This window comes from Nematolebias whitei, chromosome 19 (genome assembly GCF_014905685.2).
Source record: "Nematolebias whitei isolate Nwh7 chromosome 19, NemWhi1, whole genome shotgun sequence".
NCBI classification, from domain to species: domain Eukaryota; kingdom Metazoa; phylum Chordata; class Actinopteri; order Cyprinodontiformes; family Rivulidae; genus Nematolebias; species Nematolebias whitei.
In genome coordinates this window covers 11,317,607-11,331,312 of record NC_056516.1, presented here as the reverse complement: position 1 = coordinate 11,331,312, position 13,706 = coordinate 11,317,607, and the positions used below count along the sequence as shown (strand labels likewise).

The 13,706-nt window shown below is 39.8% G+C and overlaps 1 protein-coding gene across 1 annotated transcript in view; it reads right to left on the bottom strand.

Moving 5' to 3' along the window:
• Window positions 1-13,706, bottom strand: part of igf2bp3 (insulin-like growth factor 2 mRNA binding protein 3) — a 32,602-nt gene that overhangs the window by 10,810 nt on the left and 8,086 nt on the right. The window contains exons 4-10 of the mRNA XM_037693279.1: window positions 13,490-13,541; window positions 11,842-11,905; window positions 11,182-11,460; window positions 10,930-11,064; window positions 10,693-10,815; window positions 10,474-10,609; window positions 1,125-1,253 (exon numbers count right to left, since the gene is read on the bottom strand). Coding sequence (XP_037549207.1) covers window positions 1,125-1,253; window positions 10,474-10,609; window positions 10,693-10,815; window positions 10,930-11,064; window positions 11,182-11,460; window positions 11,842-11,905; window positions 13,490-13,541 — 918 coding nt within the window. The remainder of the gene's footprint in view (window positions 1-1,124; window positions 1,254-10,473; window positions 10,610-10,692; window positions 10,816-10,929; window positions 11,065-11,181; window positions 11,461-11,841; window positions 11,906-13,489; window positions 13,542-13,706) is intronic.

Sequence of the window (13,706 nt, the reverse complement as noted above, 5' to 3'; positions counted from 1 at the left end):
AACAACAACAACAACAACAACAACAACAACAACAACAACAACAACAACAACAACAACAACAACAACAACAACAACAACAAATCTGTAAAAATCGGTTTCTCGTGCAAGTATCGGCCAATTTCCGATTTCCCAAAATTAAGGAAATCGGGGACGATTTATCGGTGCACTCCTAATTTAAGGTTGACAAACAATTACCCTTTTCAGACACAAGCCACAGTCCATGGAGCCAACAGCGTGTCTTGTTACGCTCCAACTAAGTTAGATCAAATGACTAAGATTTCAACACAGCACATCAAAAAGTTAGGCATGTGTCCCATCTTGCCTTTCAGAAAAAATAATTTATTATTTATATATATATATATACTACATATTGTAGTTTTTAATCTGACACATGATGTAATCAAAGTTTGGTAGCACAGACATCCTGGCGAGCAAAGGAAGCAATTTTATTCACCACAAGGTGCAATGGCGGAGCCAGGGGGTGGCCAATGGTGGCCTTGGACACCAAAAGATTAATCAGCTACCACACCAGCCACCCCATTCATTTGAGGGAACTATACCTTTAAGCAATGTAGAAACTAGAAAGCATAGTTTCCTCAAAGATACGAGTGGCAGGTTTACATGTAAATTATGGTGGCCATTTTTGAATTTTGAATTGGCAATCCCCATATTCAAAAGGAACCCGTCTTACACTTAGATGCAGTCACAAAGTTGGCCCGTTGATAAATTTTCAAAATTATTTTGCGTCCCCTCAATGCATCTGAACGGATCAAATCTACCAAAACCTTAGTGTTCGTCTAGAAGAGAACATCGCAGCAAACCCGAACCCTTTATCCCGCAGCGAGCAGCCACAAGCCGTGCAAAGCACTTCAGGATGGGTGACTTACAGCAAGGGGCTGACTGCTCACAGACAGCAAAGAAGCCCAAAGTGGCCCCTCACCCCCATAAGGACTGCACTAGAGGAAAAAGGAAACAAAACTGAGACTCAAGACTGCTCAGTTTGTTTTATGGTTTGAACCATGCTTACCCAAGAAGGCAACCAACTAAATAACAGTCAAGTCTTGTTCTTTGGTATCATAATGAGACAAGCCACTTTATCATATGCAACAAAGGCTGACACTTACGCCAAAGGAACATCCACCGAGGGCTCCAGGGGGTGGGACGCTGGACATAGAAGGACCCATGCCTGGTACTCCACTAGGGAACAAACCCAAAGCGTTGAGATTCAAGCCTGGAATGAGGTTGGACTGGAGCTGCCAAATGAAAAAAATCCAACATATTCATTAATACAAGAGTCATTTGTAATTGAACCAGCCAATATCAATGACCATAAATCACAGCGCAACATCACCTTGACTTTAGAGACCAATAAGAAAAAAAAAATGAATTGTGGTCCCATTGTGTGTATGTGCATGAAGATCTAAAATATTTAATGCTGCCGTTACTACAAAGTTGCTTTTTAAATTGGTTCCTTGCTACTTCACAGTTTGACTTTTGCGGACTCGCTCTTTCACAGTTTATCAAAGTAAGATTGTAAACAAAAATATAAATAAAAAAAAAATGGGATTGTACACGACACGATTGTCGACCTTTAATAATCACTCACGTGATTGGGACAGTACGGTATACTATAGAAAATTAACTATGAAAAAATACTTCGGACAGGCATTGCCATTTTGTAGTTTTCTCTCAATAAACCTACACTGCATGGCCAAAAGGACTATATTACCCAGAAGCCAACAGTGCACTACCCAGAAGCCCCAACAATGCTTCCAGCCGTTGCTTTCTACTGAAATGGAGAGAAAGTTTTGAGCCAATCCGAAAAAAATTAATCCCTTATTCATAGTGACTTCGGAGCTCAGTGGATGCAGAGAGCCGTACGGAACCAACCGGGAATTGGACCAGAACCGGACTTCCGGTCTCATCTGTCATTCCGAGTGCTGCTTGCCGGCCCATGAGGCCTCTTGAGGGGGGAGGTGTTGCTTTGAGGTGCTGTGTTTTCTCCGGAGCTCACTGGGACATTTTTCATCCAGATTTGGACTCTATGGGGACCATTGTGTGGTTTTGTGCTGGCTATCCGAAGGACCGGCTTTCTCGAAAAGCATCTTGGTGCTCAAGGGCTGCAGAGCGCCGATCAGAACTGGACCAAGGCTGGTTAGTACCCATATAAAATTTTGCAGTATGTAGCTACTGTGCAGTAAATATATGTATTAGGGCTGGGCGATATGGACCAGAATAAATCTCTCGATATTTTAAGATTCAATTCAAATTAAAAAATACTTTATTAATCCCAAAGGGAAATTATTTTTTGTCGTAACTCGTTATCCTCATTTCATTAAGATATGTTATAGATACTGATGGCTGTAGGCAGGAAGTATCTCTTGTAAAGGTCCATCCCACAGTGGATCCTAAGAAACTGGCTGCAGATGCCGTCTGATCTGTCCACCCAGACTCTGCTGGCCTCTCGGTTCCCCCGGGCAGAACTCCTCCCAGAGCGATGGCCACTCCTCCCAGCAATCTGCTGAGCTCCTCATTGCTGCGGACAGCCAAATGTAGGTGCCGAGGGACGATCCTGTCCTTACGATGTCATGAGCCGTGTTTCCCGCTAGTTCCAGGATCTCAGTGGTCAGGCACTTGAGCACAGCTGGCAGGTAGATGAGACTGCATCCACAGAACATCCTTTCAACTCATTTGAGATTTGGGGCTGTAGTTGAGATATTATTTGAGCTTTTGTGATGTTATGTCATTTTCACACCAGATAGTCCGGTAGACTCGGTTCGGGACCAATATTCATGACCTTTTGTTTACATTTGAGCTGGTGCGTTTGCATTCACACTGCACTGTGCAGTCGAGTCAACCTGTTGAGCGCTCGCCTGTTGGGGCGCTGCACCAAGAACTACTGGAAGAAATGACACAAAAACCTCTGAAGACGCATCTTCTTCTTCTGTAAATAAAAATAAAAACGAGGTGGCATCAAGTTTTAGCAGTTTTAGGAGTTATATTTTGTCATTTTTCAAAAATGGACTCAGCATGAGCAGAAGATGAGACAGAAGACCACGGAGAATATTCTGACGCATGCTCAATAATCCAGGTAGAAAAATCTAAAAAAGTGGAGAATATTGGATTTCCACACAAGGCAGCTGACGGCTCCATATAAAGATCAGAGAAATGTGTGTTTGTTTACCCTGCGGAGTGGGGCTCGGTCTGTTTACATTCACACTGTACTCGAACCGCGCTGGAGTTCGCTTCTACCGGACCGAGACCTAGGTTTTAGCCCAGGCCAGAGTTCGCCTTTTTGTTCCGTGACAGTGTTCGATGGTGCGTTCACACCTCCCTAAATGAACCGGACTTTCTAGGAAAACGAGCTAAGAGTTTGATTAAAGCGGACTAAACAGGGCTGGTGTGAATGCACCCTTAATCAGCTGCTGTTGGTTGCAGAAAACTGCCTTGTTGCCATGGTTACACATCATAACAAATGTCCAAAACTAAAAAAAGTTTCAGTAAAAATCCTTCCAGCTGCACAGCATCCGATACCAGAGGAAACAACCATAAAAAAAAATAAAGTGATTTACATCCAGAAAAAGAGGAATTAAAGTTTCCAAAAGCAAAATCTCAGAATGAAAGTAACAGAACTGCTTCAACATGCAGCCACCTTGAGCGGTGCAATTCTGGAACATGAAATAGAAAAAAAAGATCAATAGCGAAATACTAACTAACTAAAATACATACATATATACAATATATACACATATATACACACATCCACACATATATATACACATACATACACATTAGGGTTGTTATAGATAAACCGATACGACCGGATATCCGGTTTGACAAGCTAGCGATATGGTTGTGTCGGTAGCAGCCGTATAAATCGACAGCAACCAGCCACAAATGCTGAGATGAACCGGTTGAAGAGACATGAACCGGGTATCGCGAGACTAGCTCGGTTGACAGTGCGTTTATAAAACAACACGAGAGTCGGAAATGCCCGCGAAGCTATTCTCACGCATGCTCCGTAGCTCACCAAGACAACGAGAATGAATGTAAATAGTAGCAGCGTTAGCGGGTCACCGAGAAAGATTTTCAATACAACGTTTTCGGGTTTTACAAGAAGGATGGAAAACTCGACAAAAACCACTCTATTTGTAAGCTATGCAGAGCACCTCTGAAGTACACTGGTAGCACAACAAACCTTAATCAACATGCAACGAGAAAACACAGAGGGGAGTATGGCGAACTTCTCAAGCCCCATAACATCGAGCAGGAGCAGGCAGCTGCCACACAGAGAGCGACGGGTAACGTTATCACTAAATTTTACGGGCAACTCGGCGACAGTTCATCACGAGCTAAGGATATAACGGCATCAATAACCCGTTTCATAGCTAAGGGCTTATGGCCGTACAATATAGTGGAGGGGGAAGGATTTCATGATTTGATTCATACGTTAGAGCCCAGATATAAGATTCCGTCCCGGCAGCATATCACAAACACATGCATGCCAGCATTGTATGCCCAAGTGAAGAGCCAAGTTGAAAAAGAATTGGCACATGCAGAGCGAGTTGCTGTTACAACCGATGCCTGGACGTCATGCTCCACTGAGTCTTATGTGACCATCACTGTCCACTACATCTCTCCAGACTGGAAGTTAAATGTGCATGTGTTGCAAACCAGGGCATTCAAAGGATCCCACACTGGGAAAAACATTGGTGCTCTGCTAAAACAGGCATGTGTTGACTGGAACCTTCTTGATAAAGATCCAGCCCTGGTGACAGACAATGCCACAAACATGGTATTAGCTGGAGTGGAAGCAGAGATGACCCCTCACCTCATGTGCTTTGCACACACTATTAATCTCGCCACACAGAAAGCCTTTAAAGTTGACACAGTAGCAAGGTTGCTGGGGAGAGTGAGGAAAGCCGTTGCCTTTTTTCATGGTAGTGTGAGGGCAGCAGAAATCCTTCAAGAGAAACAGAAACAACTAGCCTTGCCTTCCCACAAACTCATCCAAGATGTATCTACACGGTGGAATAGCTCCCATGACAAGCTTGAACGCTTTTTTGAGCAACATCCTGCGATTTCTGCAGCACTCATGTCCAGGGACCTCAGAAAAGGAGAAGAGGTGAGTACTCTCAAGGACAAAGACTTCTGCGACATTGAAGACATTGTCAAACTGATGGCGCCGGTCAAACTTGTGACTACCAGCATGTCTGAAGACAAGCGACCCACACTCTCAATGATTCTTCCTGTAAAAGCAAAGCTTAAAAAGAACTTTGAACCATCAGATGAAGACTCAGTGTTAATCAGAGAGATGAAGCAGGCATTCAAGAATGACTTGGAGAAACGCTACACAGGCCTTGAAGATCTCTTCCACACTGCAGCAGCTCTGGACCCCAGTTTTAAGTCCCTGCCCTTCCTCAGTAACCATGATGCAGAGAGGACATTCACAAGCATATCAGCAGAAGCAGCATCCCTGCATCACAAGGTAAATCCCCCAACACACTGCCAAAATACATATTACAGTACATTCAGTTAGTCTGCTGTGTTTTGTTGCTGTCATTAGATTTATTCTGACTACTGTTTATTTGATTCTTTACACTGCATTTAACCATACTGTACACTAAATGTAATTTCATGTTTTATTTCTAGGTAACGGGGGCTTCAGTTCAGAGAGGTCCAGTGCAGACTGATCCATGTCAGAGTGAACCTGCAAATGGAGATCCGGTCGTCTGCATTGATGGACCCCAGACCCAAGATGAGCATAAAGGTTTGTGTGTTTTATAACTTGTGATCAAGAACGAGAAGACTTTGTCTTAAACTTGTGCTGCAGTCATAGTATCAGTATAAAACACATTCACTATAATGAGAGGATCTGCATGCAAAGAAAGAGTTAAATAATAATGATGATGATATTGATACATATTTTACATATGTACACGAGTCCTTACATAAATAAATTCTGAACATCAAATGAAGATTTATACATAAAATGGTAGTCAATTAAAAAACTTCATGGCAAACATAGCAAGTAATATAAGGTACTTGTTTTCTATTTCAGATGATAAACCTCCTTGTAAAAAGAAGAACATGTCAGCCTGGACCAGCTGTTGGGAGAAGACTTTCAAGTAAGGACGGCATCTAGATCTGTGAGGGACCAGGCCAATGAAGAAGTCAAGAGGTACAGAGAGCGTGATCCTTTGCCCCTGAAAAAAAAAACACTACAGTGGTGGAAAGAGCAACAGGACTTGCCACTGCTGTCATCTATGGCTAAAATGTATCTGTGCATACCGGCCACCAGTGTGGCATCTGAGAGTTTTCAGCACTGCAGGAGATATTGTTTCCACAAAACGCAGTCTACTCAAACATGAGCATGTGGATCAGCTGATTTTCCTTAAGAAAAATCTGCTGCAAAAAAAAGATGAGGACAGTGATTATGATGAATAAAAATATAGGTAAACATACAAACATAAGGAAGTGAACTACTTCACTGTGTTTGAGTTCAGATTGAACCTGACGTGAATGTAGAAATGCAGGACATTACTTTTGTTTAGACTACCTCACCAGGTCAGAAAGCTGCACTTTGATTTCTTTTATACATGTAATCGGCACTTTGACTGTTGATATGTGCTGCTGATTATCCATGCTGCTGATCTGATCTCATGCTGCCATTTAAATGACATGATGTTATATTAATCTGTGCCCACCTGCTCACACAAACTCATGTTCGTGCTGCTGTTGTTAGGCGTACTGTTCTTGCATTATGTTTTTGTATTATTAAGTTCAAGTTCAAGTTGTGTTTATTTGTCATAAGCAAGGTTAACACAATGAAATGTTCAGGATGAGAAGAACCGATTTGACTTGTTAAAAAACAAAAAACAAGCAAACAAGAAATACTAAAGCATGCAATAAGGGTACAAAATAAACTACCAAAAAGTGAAAAATTAATTATAATATTTACAAAGTTTCTGAAGAGAAAAATGGTAAACAACACTGTAGAATTTTTACAGTGAAGCAGAATGAATTTGTGTGAATAAGTATTTCAAGGTAGTAATGTAATATAAGCTAAAATGCACATGATATATATTGCACATAACTACCAAACTACGCAGAGTATGTGACAGGTTATTGCACAGGTGCTTTGTGCTTACTGTAGCTTATTCATATTTTTTTAATTACATGCTGCTGTAATCATTTGTGCATTTTATAATTTTTCTTTATTTTCTCATTTTATATTGATCCCATCAAACAAATAAATGTTCTGTTAGCTGGTCTTTTTAGGTGCATGTCTAAAAATAAACACATTTGACATGTGATTCTGTTGTTCGGCTTTTTACTTTATTTTTGCCAGTGCCTTACTGCACAATTTTAGATATGATATATGTAGACTTTTACAAATTTAAAAATAATGTAAGAATGTCACATTTATAGAAATGGCCCTTTTTGTTCATAATGAAATATTTGTCTACATTCAACAAATGTTAAACTGTAGAATTATATAAAGTTGAATCGAATCGAACCGAATCGCTCTTCCACTGTATCGAATCGAATCAAATTGCTGTTTTTAAAATAAATCGTTTTTGAATGGAATCGTAACCTTTGTATCTAGATGCGAATCGAATCGTCTATCACACAGAGATGTACAACCCTAATACACATACATACACATACATACATACACATTTATACATACATACACATTTATACACACATACATACATACATACATATACATACACACATACATACATTTTTTTTCTCTTTCCATTAAGTAAGAAAATATATTTCTGAGTTAAAGCTTAGTCCTAAATGTCACATAGGCACCTTTATTAAAAAACTAACTGTACAAAATAAATGTCGAAAAAAATAAAATCAAGTTTTTCCTCCATAACAAACCAAAACCACAACTGTGCACTTAAAATTTAAACAGAACACATACAGAGCAAACATAATGACAGGCTGACTTGCTCTTTAAAAAGTCTGATTCTAATAAAAAGTCTGATTCTAATGAAGTAAATTCATTCAACTTTTAATAACCTTTATTAAAGCTGATAGAAAACCCACATTGTTGTGTAGTTGGCTTGTTTACTGAGCTCGGTTCTGTTTGGTTATGGCTTGTTTTTCTGAACTTCATGGTTCCTATGCTCTTGAATGCACCGTGGCTGTTCCGATGCTACTGAACACACCGCTCTGTGTCAAGTGCCATCCACTGGAATTTGCTCTCCCGACACTGACGGGAGCCTTGCTGTTTGAGCTTCTGTTTTTGCTTTACTGGTTACTGCTGTGTGTAAATACCAGAAGAACACAGCAAATAAAATCACCTTGATAAGCCAGATATTTGTCTTCGTGTTCTTAAATAGAAAGACAACCATTATACCTTGCAGCTCTAAACCAGTTAATTTCCTGGAGACCACCAAACATGTCCTTTGTAGCAGCTACCCAGTTATTTTCACACCCATCAGGAATTTACATCCTTGTTTACGTGGACACAAGTAATCGGATTAAACGGCCATTCAGAATAAAAAGGTGTCATGTAAACGCCCCATTTGGATTAATCTTTTTCGATTCAGCTCGATCCGAATGAATTTGTAATCAGAATGAGACGGGTGGTTTATGCCGACTCATAATCCAAACGGTGCACATGTAAACACAATCTGTTAATTTTATTCAGATTGAGGAAAACTGACCTGACTGCACATGTGCGACCGTCTACCTCACACATATCCACCTGGATAGATGCTAATAATATTAGCATGTCGGGGAAGTAAAACTGGTCGGTGAGTGACAACATTTCTGCTAGAAACTTGAAAGAGCTCAAAATGATCTGTATCACATGTAGCTCAGTCATGGAGTGCAGTAACGTCTCCAACGTCATTAAAACCTGTTGCGGGTCCATTTTGGGCGCTCAGATTCGTTTATGTTCATCCCAGAAGAAAACCAGAAGTAGAACTTCTTCTTCTGTGTTTTTTTACGGAGAGTTTACCACTCTGCACATGTCAGTACTTCTGTTCAGAACAAAGCCTGCTGCATGTAAACGCTCATCATGAACAGTTTGTGCCCATGTACATTTGAATTATTTAATCTGAAAACATTTCAATCCGGTCAAAGAATTTTGCACATGTAAACATAGCTCATGTCACCAGAGTGGCTCCACTGCGAGTCACCAAAGATCTATTGTGACAATTCATGTAGGATCTTACTGTTTTTCTTTACAATTTGTATTATTGTTGGATGCAACTGGGACCCTGTGTACATAGTTTCGTTCCACCTCATGTACCACATGTGATGAGAATGACTAAGAATCATTGAATCCATATCTGCATATGCATCTAGCTTGCTCACAGTGGGAGACAGTTTTACACAGCAGGAGGCGGGGGAGTGGGTGAGGGGCTGGGTTTGTATTGGGGGGCTATGTGAAGTCGCAGACTGGGAGAAAAACAGGCAGATTTTCAAGTATAATTATAACTATGTAGTCAATTGTTTTATATCGATAGTCTCAATTCATATCGCATATGAACTTGTATCAATATTTAAAAAATATTGAGATATCGCCCAACCCTAATACATATGTTGTTAAAATGATGTAGGTTTAAGAGTTTAGAACAATGTAAGAATGTGGGAAGGGGTTCTAAAGTCTTAAAATATCTAAATATTAAAATAAATATAACGTTCCTACTTCGTGGTTTTTCACTTATTGTGTGTGTTTGGAGATCCGGAATGTAACCCACGATAAACGAAGGACAAGATATTAGTTATTACTTCCTTACTGGTGTCAAGTCATCTGGTTTGATTTGATAAATGTCACTTTTACAAACATCTACACAAATCTTCTTTCAGCTTTTTCAACTACCTCCACGTCCTCTCTAACTTCATCCAAATGCCTCCTCTTTGTCTTTGTCCTGGCAGCTGCATTTCTAACATCCTTCTACCAATATACCCACTGTCCCTCCTCTGGACATGTCCAAACCACTGTTCCTCTTCTGGACATGTCCAAACCACTGTCCCTCCTCTGGACATATCCCAAACATCTCAGTGTGTCCTCTCTAACTTTATCTCCCAGTTGTTCAACCTGTACTGTACCTCTGATGATCTCATTCCTAATCTTTCTCCATCTTTGTCACTCCTAAGGAGAACCTCTACATCTTAATTTCTGACACTTCCAGTTCTGTCTCCTGTCTTTTTGTCCATGCCTCTGTCTCCAGACCATACAACATAGATGGTCTCACCACTGTCTTGTCTTTGACCTTTGCGGACACCTTTTTGTCACAAATCACGCCTGAAACGTTTCTCCATCACTCCATCCTGCCTGGACTCTCTTCTTCACCTCTTTATCACACTCCCCGTTTTCCTGAACAGTGGACCCCAATTCCTTGAAGTCCTGCACCTTTGGGACCTCTGCTCCTTGTAGCCCAACAAACATCTACTCAAACAAATATATAAAATACTACAGTGGTGAGTTCTGGAGATGCTTACATTCATAGCAGCCATGTCACTTTCATACGATTCCCTGATTTTCTTCATCACCTCCTGCTCAGCACTTGAGCATGCTTCGATGGAGCCCTTCAACGTGATGGTCCGCTCTGGGTTGTACAGAGTGAGATCCTGGAGACTGCACCAAACAAAATTAAATAAAATTGCCACTTTTAGAACTTGCTACGTAAAAGGGAGAAAATGTTCCATTGAGTGGCTTACGGTGAGATTGTGATCTTGGTCCCTGTGTCCTCCTCAATTTTCTTCAGGTTGCGTCCTTCTTTCCCTATTAGCCGTCCTACAAAGTTGTTGTGCGCAAGAATCTTCAGTGGGATCTCCTCAGTGCTGTACAAGATGGATAAAATGGAAAAAATGGCATCATAGAATTTCACAAGTATCAGAGTGAAAACCAAAGTAACTGAAGCAAACGGCACGTTTAACGTTTCAGCACGAACTCACAACTTTGTGTCGACAGCTTCCTTCTGCATGATCTCCATGATGGTTCTGCAAGCGTTCGAGCAGCCTTCAGGGGTGGAATGAATTGTGATGGGTTTTTCTGCAGCACCTGCATTCTCTTTCCTATGGATGTCAATTCTGTTACAAAAATAAAATGAAAAACAAAAGTGACCAATCAGCAGATCTTAAAATGACGAGGAAAAAACAGCGTTTTAAACGAGCATTCAGTTGATTTCCTGACCTCCATGTACGTACTTTGAGTGAGTCTGTTTGGTGATGTTGCGGATAGTGGCGCCCTCCTTGCCAATGATTGCCCCTACAAACTGCGTGGGCACCAGCATGCGCAGAGGGATGTCAGACTGCACTTTGGGCCGTGCACCCAGGCCAGGAGAACCCGAACGAGGAGGACCACGGGCATTAAAAGTTCTCCTGCCTCCTGTTGTAGAACCTTCTGGTGTAGCCGTCTCATCTGGGATATAGGATACCTTCAAGGCATAGTTCTCCATCATAGATCCATTCAGCTTCTCCATTGCACTGAGGAAAGACATTTTAACTCACTGTAAACATTCACTGACCTCAATGTTGCATTCCCATCTTGACATATTCCTCCTAATCTGTTTTTCTGTAAAAGAAATGTACCCTTAAACTAATGTAATTTGAGTTATGTACACCAGGGGGCACCCAATGGTTAAATTAAACCCTTTCCTATACAATGCACTAAACAAGCACCCCTCCCCCTTCAGTTGTCACTGAACACTGAATTCACTTAGAATGGATCAACAGAAAAACTGGTAAATTTCTAACAAAAAACCAACGATAAAACAAAAGTCATGTGCTATGCTACAATGACAATAGCCAAAAACTGTAAATAAAGCACACTGAAATCAAAAACTTGGAGACAAACTTGATACTCACAGCCTTGCCTGGTCCTTAGACGCATATCGAACATTGACTACTGCTGTTTCTGTGTCGGTGTTTACTAAGAAAGAACAAACAGAGCGTTTATGCATACTCAAAACTCATTTATAAATGAAAATTAGCTGGTTTAGCATTAAAGGGGAAAACACTTTTTGAAATAAATGCACACAGTATGACCTCAAAACATTTCATGTTCCTTAACTTTAATTAGCGTCAAATCATTTATATACTTTTGCTCATGCAGGACCAGAGTACTCAAATTGCTGGTTAGACTTTTTACATGGCAGGAACTAAAAATGCTAGGGGTACACTGACTGCAGTTTTCTGGCCGATCACCAGTTTCTACAAAGTCTGACCTGCTGATTCTGATTTTGTTTTTTTAAAGCAACACTGTCAGGTGTTATAAGGTCACAATGCACCTTCAATTGTCCAAAATTATTTTATGGAAAAACGTATCTTGAACAATATCCTAGAAACAATACAAACTTGTTTTAACGGGCCATGAGATAGAGCTCTGAAATATAAATAAAGTTCAGTTGTTAAAACTAAAAAAATAAAAATAAAAATTGGTTAAAATCGGTTTCTCATGTATTGGCCGATCTCCCAAAATTAAGAAAATTGGGACCGATAAATCGGCACCACTAAAAAAATGCTAAAAAAAATATGAATTTCAGGTTGACATTACAATAAAGAACAAGTAGGAAACTAAGCACAAGGAGTCATTTTCTTCCAACAAACAGATCTGGGATATTTATTTGTTACACCACAAAATCTTACTGATAAATCCTCAAGTGCCCAGAGAGCCAAAGCTACAAGCTGTTTGATCAATAAAGTTTCAAGTGACATTTGTGAACTAAGTACACAATGCAACAGTTAAATCAGGTTTACCAAAGCAATCCCTTGCCCATCTGATCAAATAAGCTATAAATGAATTTTTTTTTTTTTTTTTTGCAGCCCAAATTTTTTTAGATTACAGCTCACAGGTGACCGCTTAGATTTATGGCCTTGTTCTTCGCACAATGAAATCTTTAATTTTATATACATCGTAACAGTGCAATGACTCATTTGTTGAGAATCTAAAATATTTCTGCTCATTTTGTCTGCAAATTTTCAGGCTAAAAATGCCGATTACAATCACCCATTATCTTTAAAATGACTTTTCTTACCAACCCTAGACTGCAACTATGCAAAGGTCTGATTGGTTTTAGGCCTTGTAGACATTTATTATACAACAGCCACAGCCTGTAGAAGTTACAGAGGCATGACAGCAGCTGCATTCCTAACTTGAGACCAAAATACAGGCTGGAAAACTGAATGAAAATTGTGAACTTGCTGCAAACTTTAAAATGTGTGAATAGGATAGGTGGAAAAAATTAATTTGTTAGTATTAAAATGTTCTTTTGTGCTTTGAGAGATAAAGGAAGCAAAGTGGTAAGAAAATAAAATTGAAGGCCTTAAATGCAAAAAATTTGTTTTCAATTAAAAAAAGCTGAGGTTAAACAAAAAATATAATATTGTTTGCAATGTAAAAATACACAATTGAATGCAATAATTAGTTTAAAATGTATGTTCAACAACACATTTTTAAGGAAATGCTAATTACATTAAAAGCAATAAATGCAACAAGTCTGACCTGATGATTTACCTTGTTCACAGCTCTCGACTGCACCATACTGAGCAAGCATACCGTCCAAAACCTGCAGAAAACATGAATCCTTTCACTTGTTTTCTACACGAGTCAAACCAGGTTCTTTTTAACTCAATGACTTTGTAAATATTTGTTAAGACTTTCTACCAAGCACTAAACTTTGAATTATACCAACAAAAAACAAAACAAAAAAAAAATTATATCTCATATACAT